Here is a 27978-nt window from a genome sequence, read left to right as displayed (position 1 = left end):
TCTGAGGGCGCGGAGGCGGCGGGGCCGGGCCGGGGAGAGCCGGGAGCTCCGAGCGGCGCAGCGCGGGCTCCACCTGCCGCCGCCCGGGGGAGGTAGGCGGGGCGGGCGGCTACTCGAGGCCGGTGCTCCGGGCCTGCGGGTCGGGCCTATTCCTGCCGCGTTTTCTGACTAAACCAGCCGTCCCCTGAGCCGTGTCCTCTTCCTCCCACCCCCCCGCTTCACCTCGGGCGGCTGTGAGGTGTTTCGGGGGGCGGGTCAGAGCGTTCTGGCTGGTTCCCATATCGCTGCCCACGGACACAAATTCCCGGTGTAAATCCTGAGGCCGGTTCAGCTGAGAAGTTGTCAATCTGCTCTTAAATGAGGAAAAGGAAGCAAAACGTGTATTTCTGCCTTTTTGGGATGTGATAAACGTGCGTCCTCCCCCCCTGTTATCTCCCAAGTCAGGTAATTACACCTTGCACCTCAGTTTTCTTCAGAGAACCCTCAGGGAAAGGACTGCTCTCTTTTGTAAAGCTGTGGCAGCTCCTCTAAAATCAACTCAATGTCATAATTCTTTTTCTTGAAAGGTATCTGAAGCCGTTGAGGCACCCGGAGTTTGAAACGGGGCAGAAATACACCTGAAAACAAGGTAGGAACTAAGTCTGGGAAGGCTGAGGCTGGAGGAAGCGCATCCCGTAAGGCGAGAAGCGTCAGAGTCGTGCTCAGGGAAATTCTGCTCCTAACGCGGCTTTTCTGCTCCTACAGACCGGCCAGGCTGCTCACCCGGACGATATAGCAGGTACATAAACAACTGGGGTACGGCAGCTCATTGTATAGATCCTTCTGCTGCAGTAGATCCATCACGCAGCCTTCGGGGCTGCGTGAAGGTTTGGTAGCGCTTAATTTTTCACTTCAACACTCGTGAGAAGTAAAACGTCCAGCGCTTTCGAGGATGCCGTTGCAAAGGCAAAACGAATCGGGTCCTCTCGCGGTCGCTGACGTTGTTTTGAGGGGAGCGAATGTTTCCCCTCGGTGCTGGGCTGCCCGATCCCGATGTCCAGTAACAGCGTTTAAATGTCGGCAGCGGCTGTTCGGCGCCGGTCGTTCTGAAATGGCTTTTAGAGGAAAATTCGAAGCTTAAATAACGTGAAGAAGGAAGAAATAACGGTGGGTTTAAAGAGCCTGTCCAGCTGGATAGGGCTGTTTCTTTAGGTAATCAGCTAAGCTCATGTCTTACCTTTGGGCTGCGTGTTTGCAACCTTCCATTGACGTAAAACTGCTGCTTGTAAATATTGTGTTGTCTGAAAGTCATATCCCACTCCACTTCTTATTTTTTGAGGGAATTTGATCGTCACATTAAATTATGTAGGATGCGTTCACTGAAAGCAAAGAAGTTTGTTTCTTTCCCAGCATAAATATGTACGTTCAGGGGCTCAAAATCTCCCTTTCAGGTGGCGTACCGACGTATTTAAAATGTCGATGGACATAACTTTCCTCGGCACAGGCTCGGCGTATCCCTCTCCGACGAGAGGAGCATCGGCCCTGGTGCTTCGCAGGGAAGGAGAGTGTTGGCTCTTCGACTGCGGGGAGGGGACTCAAACACAATTCATGAGGAGCCACCTCAGAGCAGGTTGGTGCTGTTGGAAGGTTTTGTGATGAGGGGAGGGGGGGAAGAATTTCATGAGATCTAAACAAAATCCGTCGTGCTGGTGTTATTTGAATACATACTAAACACGCCTGAGCATCTGAAGGTGCAGCCGCCGAACCTGCCGCGCAGAAATCCTTGATTGCCCTTCGGTGAAGAGTTGCGTTTGAGAACCAAACTCTCCTCAATTAGTTTCTCAGGCTTTGTAGTTTCAAACGTTGGGCCGCAGACCAGCTTTAAACCGGCACGGTTTGTATTTGTCTGAAGGCAGCTCTAGACGATACCTGCTGCGAGTCCTCCCGTCGATAGATATTGTGCTTTTGTTTTCACGTAGCGTGTATTCGTGGTAACTTCCATTTTGGCAATAAAATAGAAACCAGATTTGCCTTCGGTCGCTGTGCTTTTGCAGTCTGCAGCGGCCAGAGCAGACTTTGGCCTCTCGAGTTATAAAGATGGAATTATCAATGATAAACAGATAATCTTGCTTTTTAAAGGACTTTGAAATCAAACCTGGATGCTTTTTTTCCTTTTTTTTTTTTTATTATGATCATTTTGTGTGCTAAGTTCAAAACTAGGGATGATACAAATTCCACCTTATGTTTCTCATTAGTTTCCGTGTGATGCATCAAAGCGCAGACACTTTGTGGCACTTCTTTGCTTTTTAATATGGCAGAAGTCACCAGTTGATTCTGTTCTGTGTAGCATATTTTGCTTAGAATCAACTACAACTTTTGTCTCTGAAGTCTTTTCTTGACAAATTACGCCAGCATAAACCTTGCGTGGAAACTTATCGCTACTGTAGGAAAAAAAAATACTTTGGGATTTATTTCTTCAACACTAATTTCATGTTCATTTCCCTCCATTATTTCCTGCCCCTTGCCAAAAAGCGGTTCTATCCGAGTTGTTCTGGCGTTCGTTTATTTTCCTCTTTTGTTTTTCTTTCCCCGTTGTTCTGATCGCCAGGCAGAATTACCAAGATTTTCATAACTCACCTTCACGGCGACCACTTTTTTGGCCTTCCCGGCCTGCTGTGCACGCTTAGTCTCCAAGTTAACCCTGACCCAACCAAACCGCCGGTCGATATTTACGGCCCGTTAGGGCTGCGATATTTCATCCGGAGGAGTCTGGAGCTCTCCCACTCCCAGCTTCTCTTTCCCTACGCTGTTCATGAGCTGGTACCGACACGAGACCAGTGCCCCGTGGAAGAATTTAAAGAGTTTTCTTCCTTGGACGGAGATGAAGCGTCTCCCCAGGGAGCACAAGGGAGAATTCTCCACCTGGATCCAGTAGAAAACTCTTACTTACTGCTTGAGGATGAGCAACTGGTTCTGAAAGCGTTTCGCCTGTTCCATCGCGTCCCTTCCTTTGGCTTTGTGGTGGAAGAGAAGCCCCGGACCGGTAAACTCAACGTACAGAAGCTGAAAGACCTCGGTAACTACTTTATTTTTCCTCTTTTTAATTTTTTAAACGCCTAAATGCGCGAGTAGTGACTCCGATTTTCAGCAACTGCAGCTAAAATCTTCTTCTGACCACTTTTCTCGGGGTTCTCGCTGGTTAGACCTGCTGTATCTCTCCGTAATCCACTTAAATTCAATTTTCCCGTTTCTATTGAAGACATTTTCATACTTCATAGCAATGCAGCAGGCTGAATCGGTGCGTATCACAGATACCAATTAATACCGCCGACCGTTCTCATACGGGGAAGAGCAACCACGTGCCGACGTTAAAGTTTAAAAAGCACAAGGTGGCTTTCAGGAAAATACGTGTCCTGACTATTGACTTTAATAGGAAGAACGTAGCTTTTCTTGAAACACACTTCCTGCTAACGTTACGAGCTCTTTATTTATGTGAAGTATGTGAAATATCAATGGCTATTTATATCGAGGTTGTATTTTTTCAGTGAGTTCTATATATAGCCTGTCTCTTCTTAAGTGATTATTTTAAAACTGAATCGTAATACTTGTGGACTCTTTCATTTACCAGGAGTTCAACCAGGTCCTCTATATGGGAAACTGAAGAATGGAACCTCAGTCGTTCTGGAGAACGGAGTAACGATTTCTCCTTCGGACGTCTTAGAAAACCCGATTCCCGGAAGGAAAATTTGCATTTTGGGGGATTGTTCGGGGGTGGTCGGAGATGCGGCCGCGAAGCTTTGCTGGGAAGCAGATGTGCTGATACACGAAGCCACGTTGGACGATACCCAAGAGGAAAAGGCCCGAGAACACGGTCACAGCACTCCCAGAATGGCGTCGGCTTGGGCCAAACTGTGCAAAGCGAAGAAACTGGTTCTGACTCATTTCAGTCAACGCTACAAACCGGCTGCTCGGAGAGGGGAGGGAGACGCGGACGTCACCGAAATGAAGAGACAGGCGGAGTCGGTGTTGGATGGGCAAGAAGTGACGCTGGCCGAGGATTTTATGACCATAGAAATTCCAATGAGAAAGGAAAAATAGCCGCTTTTGGAAAGCCAGAAAAAAGGACGCGCAAACATCTGGAATTGGGAATGAATTCGTGAGGGTTTCGGACGCCGAGCCGCCCCAGAATCGGAGCGTTAGGGCAGCACGAGCGTTCGCAGTCCATGGGCTTTGTGTTCAGCACCAGAATTGGAGATATCTTGCCTGTAAAAGCCTTCGAATAACATGTATTTCAAATTTGTACGCCTTATTTTGTAACTTAGCTGATTCCTGTGTCAGAGGACTGTTACACTGAAAGTAATAAAAGTATTAACTCCGCCAATTCTTTGTAACTGGGGGCGTTCTTAAGCTCAAGTCGGGTTCTTCTAATTTTCCCTTTCCGCAGGAAGTTTTCTCATCAATCAACACAATTTAGGCTTCTTGTCAGAACTGAATCTTTAAACATCATTTAATTGAATTCATTTAAAGCTCCGAAGCGGGAGCCCTAAGTTTGTACGCCCAATGAAGTTTTTGGAAGGAACGCTCTGGAAACCTTTATGCCGATGACAAGTCATCTTTTCTAAATCGTTCCTCCGAGTGCGTTTTCAAAGACAAATTATCCTGATAAAAGCGTATTTCCCTTTGTAGAAATACCCCTACGGGAGGAATTTCACTTACGTTTCTGCGATGACTTTATTCTTTCGCTTAAGCGACCCGTAGACCGACGTTATCTCCTTTTCTTCTCGCCCCAAAACAAGCTACAAGTTGGAGTTTCCCCAATTTTAACTCAATTTTCCTGATCAAAAATAAAATCAGTGGGTTTGAGAATTATGTTTCTCCGGGAATGGATCCCTGAAACGCTTCACAACTTCGTAATAATCACTGAAAACTCCGTCGGGTTTAAGTCCAGCTGAACGTTAATATTTTGTGCTTCGATTAACCTTCAAATGTATCTTTGTTATTTTAAATATATATATAGGGAATAATTGCACACATCTTAAATAAGTTTTTAGGATCTAAAGCCGAAAGAAAAATGAGTCTGGATAAAGAACAGCAAGCGGCAGTTCCTATATTTGCAATTTAATGTATTTTAGTCTTTATAATCTGGTTAGCGTTGTCTCTTTGTGTCTTTTAATTACCGCGGTCCACTCTTTAAGTCTGGATACTAAAGCGCTTCGTAAAACCGGGGAGACTTGAATTAAATTAACGGGAACGCGCGCCAATAAGAGCAGAAAAATTCGGAATATACGCCCGTTTTCTCAATGAGTTTATCTCGCCATTAACCATTTTTTAATTACCAGCGGACAAAAGTCCTTTGCGTTAACACGAATCGGGGAGTATTTTGTGTGACAAGTTCTGGGTGTGTCAAGGGAGAAGTTTTATTTCGTTTTAGCTTTGAACAACTGTATTTTCAACATTCTTCTGCTTTCCTGGAAGAGTTTCTCTAGGTTTGGTTCCTTTTGTTTTTAGCTGGAGGGACTCGATAAACTGCAAAATGAGCTTTTTACGTTACGGGAAAGAGGAAAAAAGGTCGAGAAATAAGGTACCGACGTTCTGAGGATGGAAAAACCCCAAAGTGGCCCTAAATCCGGCTGGGAGACGCATCCTTGACGCTGGAGATGCTTCAGCCTTTGGTATCAACTCTTCATTCGGGAGCTTTTTTCTTTTTTAAAGAGACTTTTAAAAATAATTTGCTCTCACTGAATTAAGCTCATTTCTAAGGAAAAGGGCATGAATTATTTACCTGGGCTGGTTTCGTTCTAAAAAGCCGATATCTGGCGGGTCTGGTCCAGGTCTCGCTGAAACCGCCGGTTTGGCACAAAGTCACCGCAACGGCTTAATGCATTTTTTATTAAGAATAAAAACGTATCGATCGGGATCTTGAGGTAGAACAAGCAGAGATTTGACTGAAGGAACATTTTGGGGAGGGGACGGATGCTGAACCACGTATTAAATGGATCCAGCGTTTCGTAGTTGAAAAATATCGCAGTTCAGAGGCGTTTTCGTTGGATGAAGCGTCGGTACCGGCGCTTCACGGCGTCCCGGTGGGACGTGGTTCGTGATGCGCCTCGGAAACGCGCCGGGGCTGTTGCAAACGGAAAGAGATTAAAAATATTCTGCTTAGACATCATTTGCCAAAAATCCCCAAATCCCCCAAATCATCCCGCTTGACGCACGTTTCGCCGCTTCCATCCGCGTATTTGAGCGTCCTCGGCTCAGGGGCTGCAGCCGGTTCTGCAGGTTCAAGGGGGAAGAGACGGTGCTTGCAAATGATTTAATGATTTTTAATTACGACTTTTTAAAATTATACAGCTCGGAGAGGGAGGGGAAGCGCTGGTGCATCACGTCCCACTGTGGATTTGCTCCCAAAACTCAAAAAAATAAGATGATTTGCAACGCACTCAGCAAATCCCGGTGTGAAGAAGCTTCAATTGCATCTACCCAGGAAAAGCTGACAAATATAGCAGTATTTTACATGGCTTTCCATCACTGAGATGGAAGTGGCTATAAATGACTTTATAGTGTGAGCAGGAAGTTTTTTGCTATGGTGATATAACGATTTTTTTTAAAATTTCCATCATTCTTCGTTGCTCTTATCAGAGTAGCTGCGTTAGCACCCTGCCAAACACCCCACTTATCGTGCAAAAATATATTGCGTTTTGCAGTGGATGCGGCATTTCGTGCCCCTTTTCCCTTCTGTTTCGTCTTCTGACAGTGGCCAAAATGTCACGTTCTAGTTTTAAAAAATTAATATTCTCGTTTTCAGCCGAATTCCTTTGGAGGGTTTGCTTCGGGTGGACGAGGAATGGGAAAAGCGGTTGCATTTGCAGCCCGGTGCTTGTCTTGGGGTTGCATTTGTGTCCCTGTGCATTTGTTGCAGTTGCGTTTGCAGGACTTTGGACTCGCGGGGGTTGCTTTTGTGGGATTTTGCACTTCTGGGGGTTGCATTTATGGGTCTTTGCATTTACGGGGGTTGCATTTTCAGGTTTTTGCATTTGCATTTACGGGGGTTGCATTTTCAGATTTTTGCATTTGCGGGGGTTGCATTTTCAGGTTTTTGCATTTGCGGGGGTTGCATTTCTGGGCCTTTGCATTTATGGGGGTTGCATTTTCAGGTTTTTGCAATTGCATTTACGGGGGTTGCATTTTCAGATTTTTGCATTTGCGGGGGTTGCATTTTCAGGTTTTTGCATTTGCGGGGGTTGCATTTCTGGGCCTTTGCATTTATGGGGGTTGCATTTTCAGGTTTTTGCATTTGCGGGCGTTGCATTTCTGGGCCTTTGCATTTACGGGGGTTGCATTTCTGGGCCTTTGCATTTACGGGGGTTGCATTTTCAGGTTTTTGCATTTGCAGGCGTTGCATTTCTGGGCCTTTGCATTTACGATGGTTGCATTTCTGGGCCTTTGCATTTACGGGGGTTGCATTTCTGGGCCTTTGCATTTACGGGGGTTGCATTTTCAGTTTTTTGCATTTGCGGGGGTTGCATTTCTGGGCCTTTGCATTTACGATGGTTGCATTTCTGGGCCTTTGCATTTACGGGGGTTGCATTTTCAGGTTTTTGCATTTGCAGGCGGTGCATTTCTGGGCCTTTGCATTTACGGGGGTTGCATTTTCAGGTTTTTGCATTTGCAGGGGTTGCATTTCTGGGCCTTTGCATTTACGGGGGTTGCATTTTCAGGTTTTTGCATTTGCAGGGGTTGCATTTCTGGGCCTTTGCATTTACGGGGGTTGCATTTTCAGGTTTTTGCATTTGCGGGGGTTGCATTTCTGGGCGTTTGCGTTTACGGGGGTTGCATTTTCAGATTTTTGCATTTGCAGGGGTTGCATTTCTGGGCCTTTGCATTTACGGGGGTTGCATTTTCAGATTTTTGCATTTGCAGGGGTTGCATTTCTGGGCGTTTGCGTTTACGGGGGTTGCATTTTCAAGTTTTTGCATTTGCAGGGGTTGCATTTCTGGGCCTTTGCATTTACGGGGGTTGCATTTTTGGGTTTTTGCACTTACAGGGGTTGCATTTGCAGACGTGTGCATTTGTTGGTGTCGCATTTTTGGAGTTTTGCACTTTGCGTTGCACTAGTGGGGTTGTGCATCTGTTGGGGTTGCGTTTGCAGGGCTTTGCAGTTATGGGGGTTTTGTTTCTGGGGCCACACATTCATGGGGATTGGATTTGTTGGGGTTGCATTTGTGACCCTGTGCATTTGTTGCGGTTGCATTTGCAGGACTTTCAGCTTCTGGGGGTTGCATTTCTGAGGTTTTCCACTTCTGGGGGTTGCATTTCTGGGCCTTTGCATTTACGGGGGTTGCATTTTCGGGCTTTTGCACTTACAGGGCTTGCGCTTACGGTGACTTGTGCATTTCTTAGGGCTGCATTTTTGGCCCGGTGCCTTTTTGCGGGCTGCGCTTGCGCCGCCGCCGGACGCCAACCGCAAAAATAAACCCCCCGTAACGCGCCCGCCCGCCTCACTCTCCGCCCGCCGGCTGCGCAGCAACCCGCGGCGCGGCGGGCGCGCATGCGTGGTTACGTCGCGGGAGGCGGGAGCGGGGGGGGCGCGCGGAGGCGCTCGGCTGTGGCGGGGCGGGGGGGGGGTGATACCCGGATGTCGCGCATGCGCGGGGGCGCTCGGACGTGTCGGCCGCGGAGCGCGAGCGGCCGGAGCCACCACAACAACAACAAGCCCGGGAAGGCGGCGGCGGAGGGCGGCCGGTCCCCCCCCCGCCCTTCCCCGCGCCTCCCAGCGCCGCCCCGCCGGCCCCGCCGCAGCCCCGGGGAGGGGAGGGCAGGGCAGGGCGGGGGGGCGGAGGCCTGGCCCGCTCCGCCGCACCGGGGCCGGCTGAGGCGAGGGAATCCTCCCCCCCCCCCCCGCCCCGGCACCGCCGCTTCTCACCACAGGCCGCGCCCGGAGAGCGGCCGCTCAGGTAACACCCGCTCTCGGCTCCCGAAAAAACCACCACCCCCCCCTAAAAAAAAAAAAATAACCAACTTTGACTGTTATTTATTTAAAATCTCCGGCTTTTCAGCCGGCCTGCGCCCGGTTCAGTTTTCTCCCCTCTCTCCCGCACGCCGGGAAATGGTTTTTGTTTGATTTGCCTCTGCCCAACCTGCCAATTTATTCACGATAACAAGCGCTGGTTTTCCGAGCATAAGTAAAGATTGTTCCATCTGTACTGTTTTTCCTTCCCCTCCCCGTTTCTCGTTGTTTTTTGTTTTTTTGGAAGGGGGTTGTGACTTGTTCCATACTTGAGCCTGATAGTTTTTACCGCGGGAGGCTGGTTAATTTATGGGCTAATCCAGTTGTGGGTTGGACGTGTTATTATTTAGAACCCAAATTGTACGACTGCAAACCCAAGTGTTGTCAAACACACACGGCCGGAGTAGGATCGTGGTGTTTTTTACCACCGCTTCTCAAATTATCTCGGTTAAGGCTGGTGTGCCACTGTCAACAGGCGAGAGCAATTTCCGACTGTCATCTTTGAAGCTCTAGGACTCTCGTCCTGTTATTTGCTCAGCGATGTTGGTTGTTGAAACTTATAGAACTAAACTTGGTTTTGTGCTCCATAATAATAGGCAACTTGTCCTTCTGGCCCTCCTCTTGTCTTGGCCGGAGTTTCTTCTCACTTTGCATTCGCGAACCTCTTCTGATTTGCTTGTTGCATAAGCATGTGTGTTTAATATTGATGTAGAAACTTTATTTCAAAGAGTCGCAGCCTAAAGAGTGTCTCAAACTGATTAGAATTCCTTTTTTTAAGTCGATGGCTCTTTACATAATGCATTCGAGCGCAGCTGGCACAATAGGGTTGTGAGTTTGGAGAGGTAGCAACAGATTTAGTGGAGAACAAAGATGCCGAGGGCAGATCCTGGTGAGGAGCAGCCTTCACCACGCTGGTGTTAAAGTCCTGCTGGAATCTTAGGACTCTTCCTCTGTTGTTCACCTAGTGAAAAACTCTGCTTTTGGTTGGGGCTGGAATTTTCCATGCTTGCTTTGCCTAGAGGTGATTTTTTTTTTTTTTTTTGCAGAGAACGTTATCCCCGTGCAGATTACAATAAAGAACAGATGTTATCTAATACACCTATTGCTGGGGTTACGTACAAGTGAAAAAATCACACCGCTTCTGCCTGAACGAGGCTTGACTCTTCCTTTTATTGCTTGGCCAAGCCACAATTGTTTCCTCTTTGTGAGGTTTTGACAAATTGACCTTCTTGAAAGAACCTTTCTGCGAGAAGATGGGGCTCGCAGGATCCTCCCAGGAAGAGTTCAGGTTTGCTCGGTTGTTTTATGGCAAAACTTCCACCGCCTTCAGCTTTTTCTTTCTTTCAGTTCTTGGGGTTTCATGCCCTCGTTACCCACGGGTGTGAGGATGAGGAGAGGGGGCAGGACACCCTTTTGGAGGTGCCTGGATGTGCGTTGTGCAAATAAATCCAGTTTTAGAGGAGTTTAGTGCCCTTTCCCTGTAGCGTGCAATGGTCTTCCCTCTCTGACCATACAGAAGCCTGTATTGAAAAGAGGAGGTTTTTTGAACTGGAAACCTTCTCAAAAATAAAAGGTAGAAGTGCTTTTTGAAAGCCGTTGAAGTGCACAGGTGGAAACTGCAAGGAGTGAAGATGCTGAGAGCTACAGATGAGCAGCTACATCGCTTTCTTCCCCAAAGAAATGGCTGCTTGTGCTTTTTTGACCGTGGATTTGTGTTAAGACGAAAGAGTTGCCACTCAGAGTTGTCTTAAAACTCGTCTCCGGTTCTTTTTATGCTGTTGCGTGTCTTAAATTTTTCTAGCGCCTGACAGCGAGATGAGCAGAATTGAGAGTGATGATTCAGATACGCACACAGAAATAGTTTTCTGGGCAATGTTAGATCTTAGTGTACAGAACTGTGGTACCTTTTCAGTTCTCCTGCTCTTTGATGCTGATTGTTCTTATGTCTACAAACATTTTGTTCCTGTTCACCCTTTGGGCAAGTAGATAATAGTCTAATGTGCTGGAAAGTAGCTGCAGTTTAATCACTTATTCATCTGTTCATCAAATCTCGAGCTGCCTTTTGTTTTATTGGTTTATGGATTTTTTTTTTCTTTAGCATGTTTATCATAAAACTTCTACCACTGCATTATTAAACAGCAAAACTCCGGAGTAATGTTTTGGTGGTTAAAAGCTATCAAATATACATATGCTGCTTTTCTGACAGCTTCGTGTTTGTCTAATTTTGGAGGCAGCAGCTTATGCAAGAGCCTTTCTCGTCCTTTATTCGTGTGAAATGTTCTAGCAAAATGTCGATTTGTACGCTCTTCTAATTAGCCAGTTCGTTAGCATCGCATTACTGCCTGGCCTCAAAATGTTGCAAATCTGTGACTGGGGTGGCATTGGGAGCAACCTCCAGCAACCCATTGTGATTTTTTCTTAGATATATTTTTTCCAAAATTACCTTCATATTTTACTCGAAAGCTCAGACCATATGAGCTTTTCTTTTCCTTTTCCCCCAAGACCATAGTAATACTATTCACTTAAGTCATGGCTCATCGCAAAGGATGTTCTGCCTGCAATTTTGCTGACTTGCTTAGACCCTTCTACATTATTTTACGACGGATAATGGCCAAGTTATCTTAAGATTCATAGCGTAGATATAAATAACGTATCGTACCTGGCGAGTGCCGTTAGACACGCTTATTTTCCTTACGTTATCGTCTTTAGCATCTCTGTGCATTTGTAACTCCAGCCCTTACGCACACGAGGACTAAAAATTCGCAGGTTTATGTTTTTATGTTCATCATGGAGCATTTTTGCAGAACCGCTGCTAAAAATCGGTGATCGTATTATTTAGAACAGAACAGAATGGTTGGAAGGGACCTACTTATCCATTGGTGATCGCTTGGAATGCTTTAAGGTGACACAGGACTGTTCTCTGATCAGTTTCTACAAAAATAAAAAGCAAATCTCTCTCCACCTTGCTGTTTAAAGGCTTCTCGGGCCCCAAATGTGTCATCCGTTACTCCGCATGTGTAAAATATTTGTTTTTCTTTGATTTTAACTTCGCAGACTGGTTGGATTTCCCTCACGACTGTTTATTTCAGGCTTCTTGCGCACGCGGTGGCAAATCCATCTTGCGTTCTTCCTTCGCTTCGGATGCGGCCGTGTCTCCTGCCTCCTGCGTTTGCCACACGTGTCGACGTCCCTACCAGCATCTCTGGACCTTCAGCACCGCGTCTGGAACCTCTTTTCTGAGCTGGAACCTCTTTTCTGACCTCATCTCCATCATCAAAACCTCTTCAAAGAGCCACCGCTACCCCGACACGCGCGGGGAGCTGTTTTTCCAATTGTGCCAAGGCTGTGTTATACTTTTTAACTTTTTAAATACAGCGCTTCACAGTTCTTAGCGTCTTCATTTTTAAAACGAAGCGTTGCTTGATCACTCCTAATCACGCTATTAATACTTCACATGTAGCTTGTCCTGCGAAATCTCCAAGCGTCTCAAGTTGTGTCTCGTTTAAAAAAATGTCTAATTTGCCGTAGGAACTAAACGAATAAAATCCAAGCTCGGAAAATTACGTGAAGGGGCTTTTGGCCTTTTGCCCGTTTCTTAAAGCAATTATCGGGTGGCATTTGGACTGTCACATTTTTAGACCAAGTTTCTCGGTGAATTTGAGCCCTCCGCAGCTGCGATTGGCTTCAGCCCTACTGGAAATGAACAGGGTAGGGTATCATATCAGCGTCGGGCTGGATTAACCGTCTTGCCCGAGCTGGTGGATTCCTCCGATCGTATTCCTTTGGGTTACGTCCCTCATTTCCAGCTCCATCCGTAACCGCCTGGTTTGTCTGCATGAGCGTTTTATTTCATTTTCTCGTTTGGGGTTGATCATTCTCTCCAAAGTTCCCAAATTTGCTTCGCTAGATGGCTGCGATGTCTTTGTATTTTTTTTTTTTTTTGCAGCCTCTGCCCTCATGTCTTGGTGGAGTTTCTGTAATAATACCTTTGTAAAAGCGAGGAAATCAACTCCGCGTGTTTTTTTCTAATCATGAAAAGCAGAAAAAACTTCTTTTCTCTTCCTAAACCTCTTGTTTGTACCTTCAGACCGCGCGTGTGTCTCTGCCGACGTCTCGATGTCTCTGCGTGCTTTTTGATGAACAATTTCAAACTCAAATACACCTCAGCAACTCTCGGGCCTTGCGAGGGACCTTCCAGACCTTTTAGAATCTATTTATATTGTTCAGGTAATTTCTGGCAGCCGTGAAAATGAGGCGTGTGGCACCAGCGTTGCATTTTTCATTTCAGACAGCTGCTCCGTGTTTTGAATTTCATCGCGCGGGCTAAAAAGATCCGTCACCCTTCAGCGAGAGAAATGGGTCGTACGGAAGAATTATGGTATTTGTTCAAGTCCGCATCGGTCTCGGAGGGAGAATTTCAGTTCCCGGTTACTTACCAGTTCTTGGAGATAGCGGCGTGTTCGCTACACGTCATCAAACGTGTTTTTAATTACTTGGCAATCTTGTCTTTCAGATTGATCTCCTCTTATTCTTGTCGCGGTACTTAAACTATCGCGGAACACTCGTTGGCTTGTTTTGTAACGCCCGTTAATGCTGCTTCGTTGAAATAAGTTTCTTTCTATACCATAACGAGGTAATTCTCTATAACTTTGTTAGAGTATTAGTTTAGTTTGTCCCATTTTTTTCCTCTTTGTTCTGCTTGCACCATACTATAGCAAAAGGGAGAGAAATATCTTTTTAGTCCTTGGTAGGCGAAGCCAAGAGCTTCACTCCGATCTCCTGCTGCTGTTCTCGTGTTCTTGGTCTCTTTTCTGCCTCTTTCCCCCCAAAACGCGCTCTCACCCGTTGCTGTTTCCATGAAATTCCTGCGGAGAGGGAAATAAGATGATTTGTGCTCAATATATTGGGCCCTGCCCATCCCACTGTACATCCAAGTGTGGGATGAGCGAGGGATGTGCTAAGGAACGAATTTAGGGTTTCGTACATCAAATAAACATTAAATCACGCAAGCAGACGGTTGTTTTGTGGATCATCTAGCGCACCGTGGCTGGAACCCGTAAAAATACATCGCGTTAAGGTTGTGTTTTGCTTTTATTCGCACACGTGAAAGCAACATGTTAAGAAGGTGTGAAGGCACCTCTTGAATGTGTGACTCAGCGGAGCGATTTTGTGAGGAAAATAAGTTTGCAGAACCTAAAAACTCGTCTGCAAACTATCCGAATGCTTCAGAAGAAACGCGTCGCGGCATCTATCGATAACGCGCCAGGGCGGTAACTACTGACCTCCTCGCTTTTTTGGGGATCAAAATTGCGCGATTAAATAGAGGATTTCTCTAGAGGGGACTTGTAAAGCTTTCAAACGACCACGCGATTCGCCATTCAAAACCCTAAAAACAAGCGGCCCGGCTTTGGAAAGTGCTGAGCGGTCAGAAGCTCCTATCGAGCGCCGGGTGACTCGACATTTCTGAGGATCGTCCCGCTTAAATAAGGATTTATTCGCTTGATCTTACTCCGCTGAAAGGCAGCGGGGCAAATTCTCATTGATAGTTTCAGGGGCGCAGAGGCGCGTGGTTAATTTTAACTCTCTCTTTATTTAAAGCCGTTTTGGCTAATAGCTTTGTTATTATCATTTATGATGACTTGTGCACATCTCGCTGGGATGCTGGTTTATATTTTAGGAAAATGATGTTTATTCTGGTTTAGCTGGCAAACTTTGGATTTACGCAGGTCGTCATGGAGAACGACTGGCAGGTTCAGCTTGGCTTTTCAAAGAGGTTTATTGAGTTGAAACGCAGAAGGAGAAACTTTAATAACTAGGTAAAATGATCTTACTCAAACTTTAAGGTTATTGTTTTCCTTTCCTATATTTTATTTACATTGCTGAGAATGCCATGGTGGTTTCAGAAAGGCTTCTATTTAAAACTTATTCGGAAAATGTAGATGTAAAGTGTAGTAATTAAGTAGCTCATTCGGAATCGAGACAATCAGGCCAGCTCTTCTAATTTGTGAATTAAAGGAAGCTTCCAAAGGATATTCGAGAAGAATAAATTCATGACCAGAAACCGCTGCAGGTTCTTCCCAAATGGAGCTTAAAGGCCAAATATCTTAGGACAGACTTATTCCTTATCCTAGATTTAGTGTAGTTAAGGCAGTTCTGTTTGAGACACTTTACAAGTGCTTTTTTTACTGACTTCAGTTGATTTGTCTTGATCCAGAAGAAGCTGGATCCGAATGAGTAAAGACAGATGCGCCGGTTGGGATTTTCATGTATAAAGATACACACGATACTAATTTACAGAAATGTCTATTAAGCGAACAGCAAAATACAATTGTCACCTTTCTGATTAGCGAAGAGAAATAAAGTTCGGCTGTGTTCTGACCTCAGACTAACTATTTAAAAATGAAATACAGATGATTCTGACGTGCATTTGCGCTTCGTTGATACTCAAAATTTTGTTTAAATCGATGCTCCTCGATTCCCAGTCAGTATTTGCTGTGCAAGCAGCGTCTTAAGCATGTTTTACCTATCGCAGGACAAGCAATGCAGTTTTTTCATGTGCTTTTTAATATCCTGCACTTAGCTTGAAAAATAAAAGAAGCCAAAAGCCACGGACTTCCTTAGAAACATGATCCGTGATTTGTTACCAAAAAAATTCTAACGTAGCTATTTTTTCCTCCTAGGTTTTCCCAAGAGACAGTACATCTAACACTTCCCTTGGATCATCTCTTGTTCATCGGCTTGAAAATCAGAACGGCCCCCAAACCTGACGGTTGATCTGAACGGAAAATAAAAAAAAAGCTGTGACAAATGGACAATATGTCTATTACTAACACGCCAACAAGTAATGACGCTTGTCTGAGCATCGTTCACAGCTTGATGTGCCATCGCCAAGGTGGCGAGAGCGAAACGTTTGCCAAACGCGCCATCGAGAGTTTAGTTAAGAAGCTGAAGGAGAAAAAAGATGAGTTGGATTCTTTGATTACGGCCATAACCACGAACGGAGCTCATCCCAGCAAGTGCGTGACGATCCAAAGAACGCTGGACGGGAGGCTTCAGGTTAGTACAAGCGAAAAATCAGATGTTTTCCTCGATTCTAGAGTGTCGAGGGAGAGTAGCTCTTCTTTGCATCCGTTTATGGGCAAGTTTTGTGGCTGGAGCTCTGGACTGCTGCAATAGTTGATTATATATATATATTTTCCCCTCACTAATGTGCTCTGAGGATTTTGTCATCAGTACTTGATACCTGTACAGATTGGGTTGCGATTTCCTTCTTCCAGGACACACGGCGTGTTTGCTGCCTTTTTGTCTACCCTAGAAGCATTATATTTGGGTTTTTTTTTCAGTAGAGTGGATTGGCATTCTTCTACTTGTAAATCATAGCGTAGCTTAGCGCCTCATTCCTCTTCTTCGGGGGCAAAGCTCCTTCATCGTCCACGCTGGGGAAGGTGACCATGAATGGTACATTAAACACAAATTCTGCTTCTGCTAATATTTTTTTCCTTAAAAAATCACGGTGTTGACTCAGCCGTAGCAAAACCCGAAATTGATTGAAATGGAAATTGATTGAAACCAGAAATTGATTTCTGTTGAACGCAGCACTTGGGTAAACTGTCCACCACCTTTATTTATTTTTATTTTTTCATATTTTGATGATGGAGAGAGAGAGGTGGGTCCTCTCCCAGCTTTGCTCCTCACCAAATAGAGGGAAATATTTCCCAATCGACTTTTGTGTCTTGACTTTTTAGGTGGCCGGTCGCAAGGGATTCCCCCATGTGATTTACGCTCGTCTTTGGAGGTGGCCGGATCTTCATAAAAATGAACTCAAGCATGTTAAATATTGTCAGTATGCTTTTGACTTGAAATGTGACAGTGTCTGTGTAAACCCTTACCATTATGAGCGTGTAGTATCGCCTGGCATCGGTAAGTAGGCTCTCGATTTCAAGTGGGAATAAAATGTAAAACGTTTGCCTTTTGGGTGTAGGAAATACAGGCCTAAATTAGAAACGTTCACTTTTAATGGGGTAATTATAAATTGCTCTCGTGTGCTCTTGTTTGTCTTAATGGAATTATGTTTTTACCTTTCTTCCAGATTTGAAAGAACAGTTTGTGGCTTTCGTTGAAGCCTTTTTGTTGGCTTTGCGCACAGTTCTTACCATGAATGTGTATCCTAGGAGTAACTTAGCATTGAGACTTGTGTTGTGACGGAGGGGGGTATAATATGTAGAGTCTAATTTATAAAAGCTTATAAACTTCATGTTCAAAGTTTGTTAAAGATCTCAGCGTATATAACCCTCCACACCCTCTTTTTCTTCTTTTTCAAGATCTCTCAGGACTGACACTACAGAGTTCTGGTGAGTAATTCAGTTTACTGTTGCATTTTTATGGGCACGAACTGTGTTCAGCTCTCGGTACGCGCGGATTTTATTCCTGGATATTTCCTTGGGAGGGCGAATAGAGAGCAGATGGAATTCAGTTTGTCTCTCTGCTTTTGGAAAACCAGCTCAGCAGCGTATGAGAGGCAAATATTGATGAATAATTTAAATCGACGTTTCAGCTCCGCTTGTAGGTACGTCCTGTTTTCATTGCAACTTTTAATTATTTATTTATATATATATAATATAATAAATATAATTAATATTAAGACTGCAATGAACTGCAGTCTTAAGATTCTCGCTGCCCCTGAAACTTGGGAGAAATTGGACGTTAAACGTCCAATGAACATTATTCAGAAATCTGACACTGTGCAGCTGGTAACAGCTTTATTTCAAAACCAATTTATTTTTGCCTCTGAGAAGAAATTCATAGAGAAGGAAATTTGGCTAACCCAGTGTTTTTATTAGAAATATTCAAGCAAAATTGACTTAAACCCCCAGACAACTCAACAAACTGTTAAAACTCACAAGCTCTAACTTGCGTGCTCGTCTTTGCTACTTTTGTTACCTGCGTCTTCTGAAAAATGATCCTTTTGTATAGAATTAAAGCTTATGAGCCAGCAGTTAAATACATAATAAGCATTTCCCTGTCATGCTACTGTTTTCACAGCAGGAAACCGAAAATTGCTGTCAGATTTTAATATATTTAAGGCTGCTTTAAAAATGAGCGCAAGCTTTAATGTAGCGTAAGAGTTTTACTTGGACGTGCTCAATAGAATATATATTAAAAAAATGAATGTACTAGCGCCGATTGTAATTTCCTTACGCTGTACGTGGAATATTCTGAATTAGTGGCTACATTGCTAAATATAAAGTAGCGTTATATTGTCTTTGAATATGAATTTGATGTTTTAGTCAATTGGAACGGGAGCTGCTCAGAATTCCTGAAGGGATATGTGAAGTTTTTATTCACAACTCATATTTTTCATAGGCGCTTTATGGATGTTCCTGTATACTGGGAATTGGTTTGTTAGCTGCTGCATTAACATATATTTAGCTGCTTGACAAAAAGCGTTTTTTTCCCTTTTATTAACCATTTCCAGTCACGCAGCGATGGGCTAGAAAACAAAATACTATTGGAATCTACTACTGTGGGCCTAAACTGCGAAATGAAGAGTTGCTTGTTCCATCCCGTTGCCTCGAAATGTTTATTTGGAATTTAGCGACGCTTATATGGAAAATAAAATATAGATTTGCTTTGCACGTTGAACCCTTTGCTCCTCCGCAGCTCCGTCGAGCATGTTGGTGAAAGACGAATACGTTCACGACTACGAGGGGCAGCCGTCGTTGTCCTCGGCCGAAGGCCATTCGGTCCAAACCATCCAGCACCCACCGAGCAACCGGGCGTCCACGGAACCGTACAGCACCCCGGCCATGCTGGCGCCCACCGAGGCCAGCACCACCAGCACCACCAACTTCCCCAACATTCCTGTGGCTTCGACAAGTAAGATTCATTAAAACGATACCAAATAATACGCCAAAAACCGCGAAATCTCCCGAGATAATGGTTGAGTTTTGCCTAAGCGGCGCTGGCGTTGGCGCCGTGGTGTTGCCACGTTCATAAAGCTCGTGGCGATGCAATCTCATAATTGTTAACATTATGGCTATTATTAGAATAATTGCTGTAGGAGTTGAAGAATTTTATTCTTTTGTTCCAACTACAAGTATTGAGAGATTTCCACGCAAATCTTTAGTTTTTCACAGCTGACAAACCAAATCTTCCAGTTCTAACATAATTATTTTTATAACGGCCCGCTGTCCTACCAAAGTGACGGCCCTAATGAATAGTTTAATGAGTCCGTAGTGGTGCTGCATTGAAAATTTCCTTTTCCTAGGGGTATTTGGTACGAGTGGAAGAGTTTGATTTGCGACGTCAAACCTCCCGCTTCACTCAAAACGTTTACGTACAGAAAACGGGAAATAGGGAAACCATGAAGTTTGGAGAGGTTTCACATATTCTTAATCACTTTGATATCAAAAATATGTGAATATAATGGATTTCATGTTATCAAATTTGAATCGTGGTGGTGTAGTCTTTTGATAATCTTCTTTAATTTTCGCTATGACTTTTTTGCTAAAACTGAGGTGCAACATCTGTATTTGTCTCCAGTAGGGGAAAAAAGGAAAAGGCAGTTTAATCGTGTTGTACTTGCGCAACAATTTATAGTCAATAACTTTTTCTCGTCTGTGCTATAATTTTTGGAGCCAGGACATGAAAAAAACAAGTTACTTTTAGGTTTAAGTTTTCCATGTTTAAAGTTCTGATATTCAGACCAGTTTGAGTGAAACTGCTGAGTGTTAATGGCTGAGCTGAAGCCTTTTCAAATCAAATTCTGACCACCTGTTCTGAAATATTTGTAGTTTTACTTCAAAGCTTAGATGATTTTTGAAATATTTATTGGGGGGTGGGGCAAGAAAACAACAAAATAAGCAAATTGTTGGCCTGTTTGGGTTCGTACCAAATTTAGCCCAGTGGTGTTATTTAATAAAACCTGTGACATCTTTCTTTTCTGACTGAGAAATGAGATGTGAAGTGGTTGATCGACAGAGTTCCCTGCATCCTTCCCCTAAAATATTCAGGGTGTTGAAGTGATAATTAACCGATGCGGAGCATCTCGCTTCAAGTTTCCTGAGACGCTCTGGCGGGTGGAAAACAAAAAAATAATCAAAATATCGAAACCAAACTTGTAGGAGCCGTGTTAGCTGGGTGTATTTTCCTACCCGGTAGCGCCGAGCTCTTCTTAATCACCGATTTTGGAACGTTCATGAATAGGTAGTTTGTTTTTTTACCAGGTGTATTGACAGGTAGCCATAGTGATGGACTCTTACAGCCAGGAACTCAGCAGAATGGCTTTACGGCTCAGCCAGCCACTTACCACCACAGTGAGTATATATATATATATCTCTCTCTCTCTCCATACGTGTGCTCTTCTTAGCTCTCTAAAACCAGTTCCCGAACATGCAGGAGAAATAGAGGATTAGAAACGAGATGGGGAGTAAGTCCTTAAAAACAAACCAAGCGCTCTTTTTTATTTTTTAGACAGTACTACGACTTGGACTGGAAGTCGGACGGCAGCGTATACGCCGACCATACCTCACCACCAGAACGGCCACCTGCAACATCACCCACCCATGCACCCTGGACATTACTGTGAGTAGCGCCGGTTTCCGCGTTTATTCGACACTCGGGGCTCGTTTCGGATTATTTTGTACCCTCAAATTCTTTTATTTCAATACAGAACCAGCGTTTCTATGTTAAGTGTATTCTGAGAGTTAAGTAGAAGAGGTTGGTGGACTCTTCTTCATTACAGCAGCAGAAATTAGAAATGAGGGGTCGGAAATCAGAGATTAGAAATTGAGAGGTCGGAAATCAGAGATGAGAAATTGAGAGGTCGGAGATGAGAAATTGAGGGGTCAGAAATTAGGGGTCAGGGATCAAGAGATGAGGGGTTGGAAATCAGGGATCGGAAATTAGGGGTCAGAAATTAGGTATTGGAAATTAGGGGTCAAATTAGGGATCGGAAATCAGGGATTGGAAATCAGAGGTCGGAAATTAGGGGTCAGGGATCAGAAATCAGGGATCAAGAGATGAGGGGTTGGAAATTAGGGGTCGGAAATGAGGGATCAAGAAATGAGGGGTTGGAAATCGGAAATCAAGAAATGGGTCGGAAATTAGAGGTCGGAAATTAGGGGTCAGGGATCAGAAATCAGGGATAAAGAGATGAAAGGTCGGAAATTAGGGGTCGGAAATCAGCAATTGGAAATTAGGGGTCAGAACTCGGGAATCAAGAAATGAGGGGTCGGAAATCAGGGATCAGAAATTAGAAATTCAGATAGCTATAGTGCTACCACATATATTTCATATGTGTGTTACTATACCTAACAAGTCCGGCGTTTCCTTTCTAAACCTCTGCTTTTAAAGCTTTGCAATCCTGTAGTAACTATTTCATGTGCAGAAAAGAAGGTTGATTCAGAATATATTTGGTTTTCGTTCAAAATTTGGAAGGTAATAACCACGATTTTCTTGAGACGAGCTGAAAAGTCATTTGTTTTCTTTTTCATTTTTTTTCCCGTTTCTTTATCTCGTTCTGTTAGGCTCCCACTTCATTTATCATCCCATTTATCAGAAATAACAGGGTGTAAAAACTTCAGCGGTGCTTTAAGTCTTTCTTTCCTGTTCTCTGCTGCCTGAAAGGGCCCTGGTTAGTTTATAGAGAATAAACCAACCGATACCAAGGCCGTATTCAGGATTTTTTTTAATCTAAAATGGGCCTTTTTCCATCTTCGGAGAGTGTTTCTTATGGTCAAATCCACGGCGCGCTGGGCAACTTGTTCCGTGGTTGATTTTATAACATCTGATGCACTCACAAGTCTTTTTTTCATAGGAAAACAAAGAAAAACCTCCTTTTTCTTTGCATAAAACAAATGGTGTGTTTTCTTTTCAAGGGCCGGTTCACAACGAACTTGCATTCCAGCCTCCTATATCAAATCATCCTGGTGAGTAAAATCTTAACGCGTAATATTGTGGAAATTCAAAACTTTCTGGTTTGAGTCTGATTATTTTGGGATCGAGTCCTGTGAAATTTGAGAGTATGTATTCAAAAGGAGAAGAACCATTTAGTGATAAATCATTTCAATTCAGAGCTCTGTTTTGAAATAGTGGCATTGTCTGTGGACTGAATTTAATTTAGATGCCCAAATTAAAAATTACCGTTCTTGGCGTTTTGACACTGAAGTTCCTCCTTGGACCTTTGCACACAAGTTTGCTTTTTATTGTATTTCAAATTGTATTTCAAATTATTTCGTGTATCTTTTCCACCCTCTTGATTTCACCCTTTTCAGTCCTCAGAGACACGAGTATTTATCAGAAGATAAAAATGAAGGCGTTCAGGCACCCGGGTTTATTCTTTTCTAAAAAGATCAGTATGTGATCTTTGAATTTTCTTTTTAATTATTATTTTTTTTACCCCATTGCCCTGCTTTCCAAATTCGCTTTGCTTTGCAGGGAGGACAGAGAAAACTAACTTCACCTAGGAGGTAGTTACTCTTAGGGGGGTCGAGCGCATCCGCCACGACGCCAAACGCCGTCGTTTTTTTGTGCCTTTCACTCACTTCATTGTATCTATTCCTCAGCTCCAGAATACTGGTGTTCAATCGCCTATTTCGAAATGGACGTGCAAGTCGGGGAGACGTTTAAAGTCCCTTCGAGCTGTCCCATCGTCACCGTGGATGGATACGTGGATCCGTCCGGAGGGGACCGTTTTTGCCTGGGCCAGCTCTCCAACGTGCATCGAACAGAAGCCATCGAGCGAGCAAGGTATCCCGCACCTCCCCAAACCTGCGGCGTTCGATAATATTTCATGTGTTCTCCCTTTCGAAACAAGTCTCGTGTATTTATTTAACTGAATTACCCGCAGCACAGCGTGTCGTTCTAGGCCGCTGCTGTAACGCATCCAAAATGTGAATTATGTGACTGAAACCTTTGCGATAGCGCGTTGCTTTTTATTGCTTCCAGGATAAAATTAGCAGCTCGTGCCGTTATGTGTGCGAGATGAATATTAGCTCTTCGCACCCGGAGTGACGTGAGAATAACCGCAATATATAGATTTGTCAAAGGTCGATGGAAAGCTTGTTGGATTTCCATACGTGTGCGAAGCTTTGGTGTGGAAGCACAGAAAACCGAAGCGATCTCGCAACTTTTTTTTTTTCCTCCTTTGAAAGGAGAAGGAATAAAATGGTGCCACATCTTGGAAATATCGCATCGTGACAGTCAGAATGCTGGATGGCCGTAACGTGATCCAAACAAACATACGGTTCGGCGTTAAAATGTGGTTTGGTATATGGACTTGAGTGACTTTCTGGACTAAGATACTTGTGGGGTTTTACACTTCTGAAGAAAACAATGAATTCGATAATGTTTTGTCAGTGAGCACGGTTGTTGCTACTCAAATATCGTTGCTTCTACATTCTGTGTTTCCCATAGATCTTTACATCTTATTACAGATGGTTTTTTTACGTTAAAGATTTTGTATAACTAAATACCTCAGGTAATAACTCCAGTTTCAAGTCCTTGCATGAGCAGAGCGCAAATCAAGCCATCACAGATGACTGAGAGACAGAGAATCGCATAGAATTCCTTGAGCAAAATTCAGATTTATAGTATCTATACCCGGGTGCATTAAATTGGCTTTTCTTTGCAGGTTGCACATAGGGAAAGGGGTGCAGCTGGAGTGCAAAGGAGAAGGCGACGTGTGGGTGAGATGCCTCAGCGACCACGCGGTTTTCGTGCAGAGTTATTACCTGGACAGAGAAGCCGGACGCGCGCCCGGGGACGCCGTTCACAAGATTTACCCGAGCGCATACATCAAGGTGGGTTTTGATGGTCCTAGATGAAAATTTGGGGAGGAAGAAAGCATATATTTGGTTCAAAAAGCTCATATATAAGCATATATTTGGTTCAAAAAGCTCATAAAAACAATACTCGAAATGTTATGCTATGAGACACTGAAATAAATGTCACTTTGCTTTTGATTATCCTTTAAAAAAAACCCAAAAGCTTTCAGTTTGACACATCAGGTGACTTTTTAAACTTTAAAGGTGGCTCTAAACTGAAAGTATCATATAGATACCTTATTTTTTATTTTTTCACAATCAGTCTTAATAGCCTTTTTTATATTTGTAGCCTCACGTTTTTAAATTAACTGCTACCAAAATTTTTAGCATAGGTTACCTGTTTCTTTATGAAACCAGAAAAGTTGGGAACATACGTATAAATGCAGTAGAAGAGTAAAATGTGTTTTAAAATGTTACAAATTGATCCAGAGCTCACAGAAAGTCGCACGGAACCGAGTTATTTTCAGGAGATTCCCACCTGGACGTGTCTCTGCCAGACGTGAAACTTTATTTAGGACAAGTCACACTTGAAAAAAAACCCAAACATTCTTGAATTAAACTGCTTGAAGTTTGTAGTAATTTTTTTTTTTTTTTAAATCCTCAGTTTTGGGGGCGGGTTGTGTGATGAAGTTTAAAGAAACGCCCCCGGCATTTGTGTCTGAGATTTCTAGTACGAGAACAGAGTTCCCGACTGTATTAGTGCCCCCAAATTAGAGCACAAAACTAGAAAATACCACCAACTTGAAAGCTCGCTCCTGAAACTTCAGGCCTGTCAGTTATCAGTGGTTATTTTAAATAGATTTAAACACATTTCAGTAAAGAACAACAAAGCCTGACGAAGTTAAGCAGGACTTGTTGGCTTCCATTTTTATTTAGATGCCTGTTTTCTGGAAATCCTGCGATTTAAGTAAAAAGTCGGGATTTTATCAACCTGTGGCATCTTTCAGACTTTGATCGTGTGGTTGTTCCACTTGGGATGCTCAGCTCTGCCAGGTTCTGGTATCGGTAACGTCACGTGAGAAGAGCTTTTAAGAATCAGCTTTAATGGTTTATTTTTGTTAGAAATTAAACTAGTCAGGGGAAAATTCGCTTTTCCCCACGTGTACGGTGAGACCGTCGCAGCAGAAAGATCCAGATTCTTGGCGATGGGACTTGAGGAATTCCTTCCTTCACTGATTGCGGTAAATCGACGTGGTTCGCTCTTTATTTTTTCTAAAAGGTGTTTGATTTACGCCAATGCCACCGTCAGATGCAGCAGCAGGCGGCCACCGCTCAAGCTGCCGCCGCCGCTCAAGCCGCCGCCGTCGCCGGAAACATCCCCGGCCCCGGATCAGTAGGTGGAATAGCCCCGGCCATTAGTGAGTACAACAACTTCAGCTCCTTTTTCCTTACCCGAAACCAAAATTAAACAGCTCTCCCTCATAACAACACCCCCTCATCCGCATTTATATATGACACCATACTTTAATCAAAAATACTTTTGGCTGCTTAGAGCCAAGCTTGAAAAATTATCTTTACGGTCTAAGCTCCTAAAAACATGACTCGAAACAACTGAGCGACAAAGTCCTTGATGAGGTTTAGGGAAAATTAATATTCAGATACTTGAAGAGAGCATGAGGATGTTTTTCTTTTATATTTTTTAATTATTCTGAGCTAGACTTTTCTTAGTTGCTAAATCCTAGATCCTTTAAATTATCCCTACTTTTAAAAATAGAAGTACTTGCACGTCTCAGAGTGTTCTACGTGCCGCAGTATTTTCTGGATTCCTTGTGTTCCAGCCAGCCTACAAATTCCTGAAGGGATATTTAATTTTCATCTTAGCCATACTTGCGATTTGCAGTTTGCCAGCTCTATTCACCTTTTTATTTTATTAGCACCGTAATTTGTAAATCCAGCTTCCTGCAGGTGATCAGTCTGAGTTCTTCTGAAAACGCAGCATTGGGCAAAGCTCAATAAATAAGTGTTTTTGGACTGTATTTCCTGAGTAAAGTTTCCATGCATTAAGGTTCACCATGTCTGCTTTATTGTGAGGAGTTTTCTATTTCAAGACCGCTGCAAAAAAAAAAAAAAAGGGAAGAAAAGCAGAATAAGCGCCACGTTTGTTAGAGCAGAGAGCTAGAAACACGGATTGGCCTGAGCTGCGGAGAGAGGGATTTGTACGCCAAGAAAAAGCCGAGCGAACAGGAACGTTGCTAAAAGAGCTGACTCGAAACCTCTCCCGTTTAGGTTTGTCGGCCGCCGCCGGGATCGGCGTAGACGACCTGCGCCGCTTGTGCATCCTCAGGATGAGCTTCGTCAAAGGTTGGGGCCCCGATTACCCGAGGCAGAGCATCAAAGAGACGCCGTGCTGGATCGAAATCCACTTGCACCGCGCGCTGCAGCTCCTGGACGAGGTTCTGCACACCATGCCCATCGCCGACCCGCAGCCTTTAGACTGAGCTCCCTCCCGCCGCGGGACGTCCCGAGGGTGGTGGATTGTAAAATACGATTCTGTTTATAACCCGAAGATATATTTTACTTCTGTTCTGCTTAACCTTCTAAAAAAAAAAAAAAAAACCCCAAAAAAACCAAAACCAAATCGAAACAGGTTTTAAAAATGTGTTTGCCGCCTTGCTCTTAGCAGAAAGATACTGAACATGCAGAATTTGGATTTTTTTTGCCGGTTATTTTGGGAATTTAATTGTCATAAGACGTGGCTCAGGGCTTGAAGTGAAAGGTAAACGCCTTATAGGGACTTTATGGTATTGGGGTTGTTCCCTTCGAAACTTTCCTTCTCTATTATGGCATCTCGGCGATAAAGCCTCACAGGAGCCTTTTGTACGCAGAATATATATTATATATATATATTTATATCTGAAAAATTCCTTCTAATAGTTCTGAACATTTAGCAACTTGAAAATTCCAACTGATTTGTGATGTTCTTTTTAGGGAACAAGACTTAACAGAAGACTTCTTGATTTTGTTGACTACCTTGGTATGATTTTTTTTTTTTTTGCCGGATTAAAAGGTAGAAGCTGCCAAAAAGTGAGGGATGAGATAGACGTTGTTGGCGTTGATTAAAAATCCCGAGGAAAACGTGGCTTTTCCTTCACTAGTTTTTAAAAAAAAAGCTTAGATTTTTATTTATATAGACATGCGCGTTTTAAAACACTAAAGGAAACGGATACTTTTTAGTGCTGGCACTCAATTTAAAGAGAACGGGAAACCCCCCGTCTGCAAAGTCGCCACCGAAATTAAAATAGCGCGTGCCGAACGGCAGGAACGTATTTTCGTAACTACTGCTGACTTGGATGATTTTACTCGAGTGAAAACTTGGCAGGTATTTTAAAGCAAAAAAAAAAAAAAAAATCGCCTGACTTTTTACTCGCATAAACCATAATCATGGATAACACATCGAGATTTAGGATCCAGTTTTTGTATCTGTTCACCATTTCCACTCAGGGCAAGATGGCAAACTTGTTTTTATACCTCTTGGTTATTTTACGCCCTGTGCCATCGACGACCGTATCAATTGGCAATGACTTTGTATAGAGAATTTACCGTAGGAAACCAAAAAAAAAAAACCCCACAAATGTATTGACTGTATGACAGATACAATATGTATGCTTTCTCTCTAGTTAATAGTCAAAATAAAATGATGAAAACCCTGATTTTTTTTATAAATTCAGTTCGCTTCTCTTATGTAATTCTGCACCTCGAAACCGGTGGATTATTTTCCATCGCAAGATGAGCGGCGGCAGCCAACAGCGGATGGAATTTGTGGCGGCTTAAACTTGCCGAGAGGCAGCGCCAATATTTCTGATTTTCCCTTTTTCCCGGTAAAGCCACATCCTGAGGATCTCTCGCTTTCAACCATTAGGGGTATAAAAAGGGAACAGAAGTTGGAGCTTAGTTAAACGGAGACGCCGGCTTAAGCTCTGCAGAGCTGGACTGAGCTCACAGAAATAAAAACCCCGGAAAAGCTGATTCAGAAGCTTTTGGCCAAGTTTCTTGCGTAGTTTCAGGAATCTGGAGAATTACATCCGGCTTCCCCTCCCCGTGCGCTGAAATTCGTTGGAAAACTCAGCGGTCGTTTCTTAAGCACAGAAGACTTTGGGCAGAAATCAATGAGTTTTCTGCAGATCTTCATTAAGCTTTGCTTTTTCTAACAAGATCGCTTCGTCGTTT

The 27978-nt window shown here is 43.7% G+C and overlaps 2 protein-coding genes across 4 annotated transcripts; both read left to right on the top strand.

The window, feature by feature from the left end:
- The first annotated feature begins 14 nt into the window (after positions 1–14).
- Positions 15–4305, top strand: ELAC1 (elaC ribonuclease Z 1). The gene is made up of 6 exons (XM_065656176.1): positions 15–444; positions 567–628; positions 745–778; positions 1431–1609; positions 2588–3055; positions 3608–4305. The coding sequence occupies exons 4-6, from the start codon at positions 1453–1455 to the stop codon at positions 4075–4077; spliced, it is 1095 nt and encodes a 364-aa protein (XP_065512248.1). The 5' UTR covers positions 15–444; positions 567–628; positions 745–778; positions 1431–1452; the 3' UTR covers positions 4078–4305.
- Positions 1523–27474, top strand: SMAD4 (SMAD family member 4). Of its 3 annotated transcripts, none has more exons than XM_065656174.1 (12): positions 1523–1609; positions 15667–16042; positions 16732–16906; positions 17308–17337; positions 18647–18862; positions 20212–20301; positions 20459–20569; positions 21865–21915; positions 22552–22735; positions 23619–23787; positions 25031–25169; positions 26038–27474. In XM_065656174.1, exons 2-12 carry the CDS (start codon positions 15794–15796, stop codon positions 26247–26249), a joined length of 1626 nt encoding a protein of 541 aa, XP_065512246.1. In that variant the 5' UTR covers positions 1523–1609; positions 15667–15793; the 3' UTR covers positions 26250–27474. The 3 variants fall into 3 exon arrangements, with proteins under 3 accessions (XP_065512246.1, XP_065512245.1, XP_065512247.1); XM_065656173.1 differs by lacking the exon at positions 1523–1609 and adding an exon at positions 8667–8933; XM_065656175.1 differs by lacking the exons at positions 1523–1609; positions 20212–20301 and adding an exon at positions 8669–8933.
- The last annotated feature ends 504 nt before the right edge of the window (positions 27475–27978 follow it).

The sequence above is a fragment of the Caloenas nicobarica genome, chromosome Z (genome assembly GCF_036013445.1).
Source record: "Caloenas nicobarica isolate bCalNic1 chromosome Z, bCalNic1.hap1, whole genome shotgun sequence".
In the NCBI taxonomy this organism is placed as follows: domain Eukaryota; kingdom Metazoa; phylum Chordata; class Aves; order Columbiformes; family Columbidae; genus Caloenas; species Caloenas nicobarica.
This window is presented reverse-complemented; position numbering and strand designations above follow the sequence as displayed.

Excerpts from the sequence above, each read along its gene's own strand:
- ELAC1 (XM_065656176.1), top strand. The coding sequence starts at position 1,453 with ATGTCGATGGACATAACTTTCCTCGGCACAGGCTCGGCGTATCCCTCT. Across the intron at positions 1,610-2,587 it reads GAGGAGCCACCTCAGAGCAG|GCAGAATTACCAAGATTTTC; the intron begins GTTGGTGCTGTT and ends TCTGATCGCCAG. Across the intron at positions 3,056-3,607 it reads ACAGAAGCTGAAAGACCTCG|GAGTTCAACCAGGTCCTCTA; the intron begins GTAACTACTTTA and ends TTCATTTACCAG.
- SMAD4 (XM_065656174.1), top strand. The coding sequence starts at position 15,794 with ATGGACAATATGTCTATTACTAACACGCCAACAAGTAATGACGCTTGT. Across the intron at positions 20,570-21,864 it reads CATGCACCCTGGACATTACT|GGCCGGTTCACAACGAACTT; the intron begins GTGAGTAGCGCC and ends TTTCTTTTCAAG. Across the intron at positions 23,788-25,030 it reads ACCCGAGCGCATACATCAAG|GTGTTTGATTTACGCCAATG; the intron begins GTGGGTTTTGAT and ends TTTTTCTAAAAG.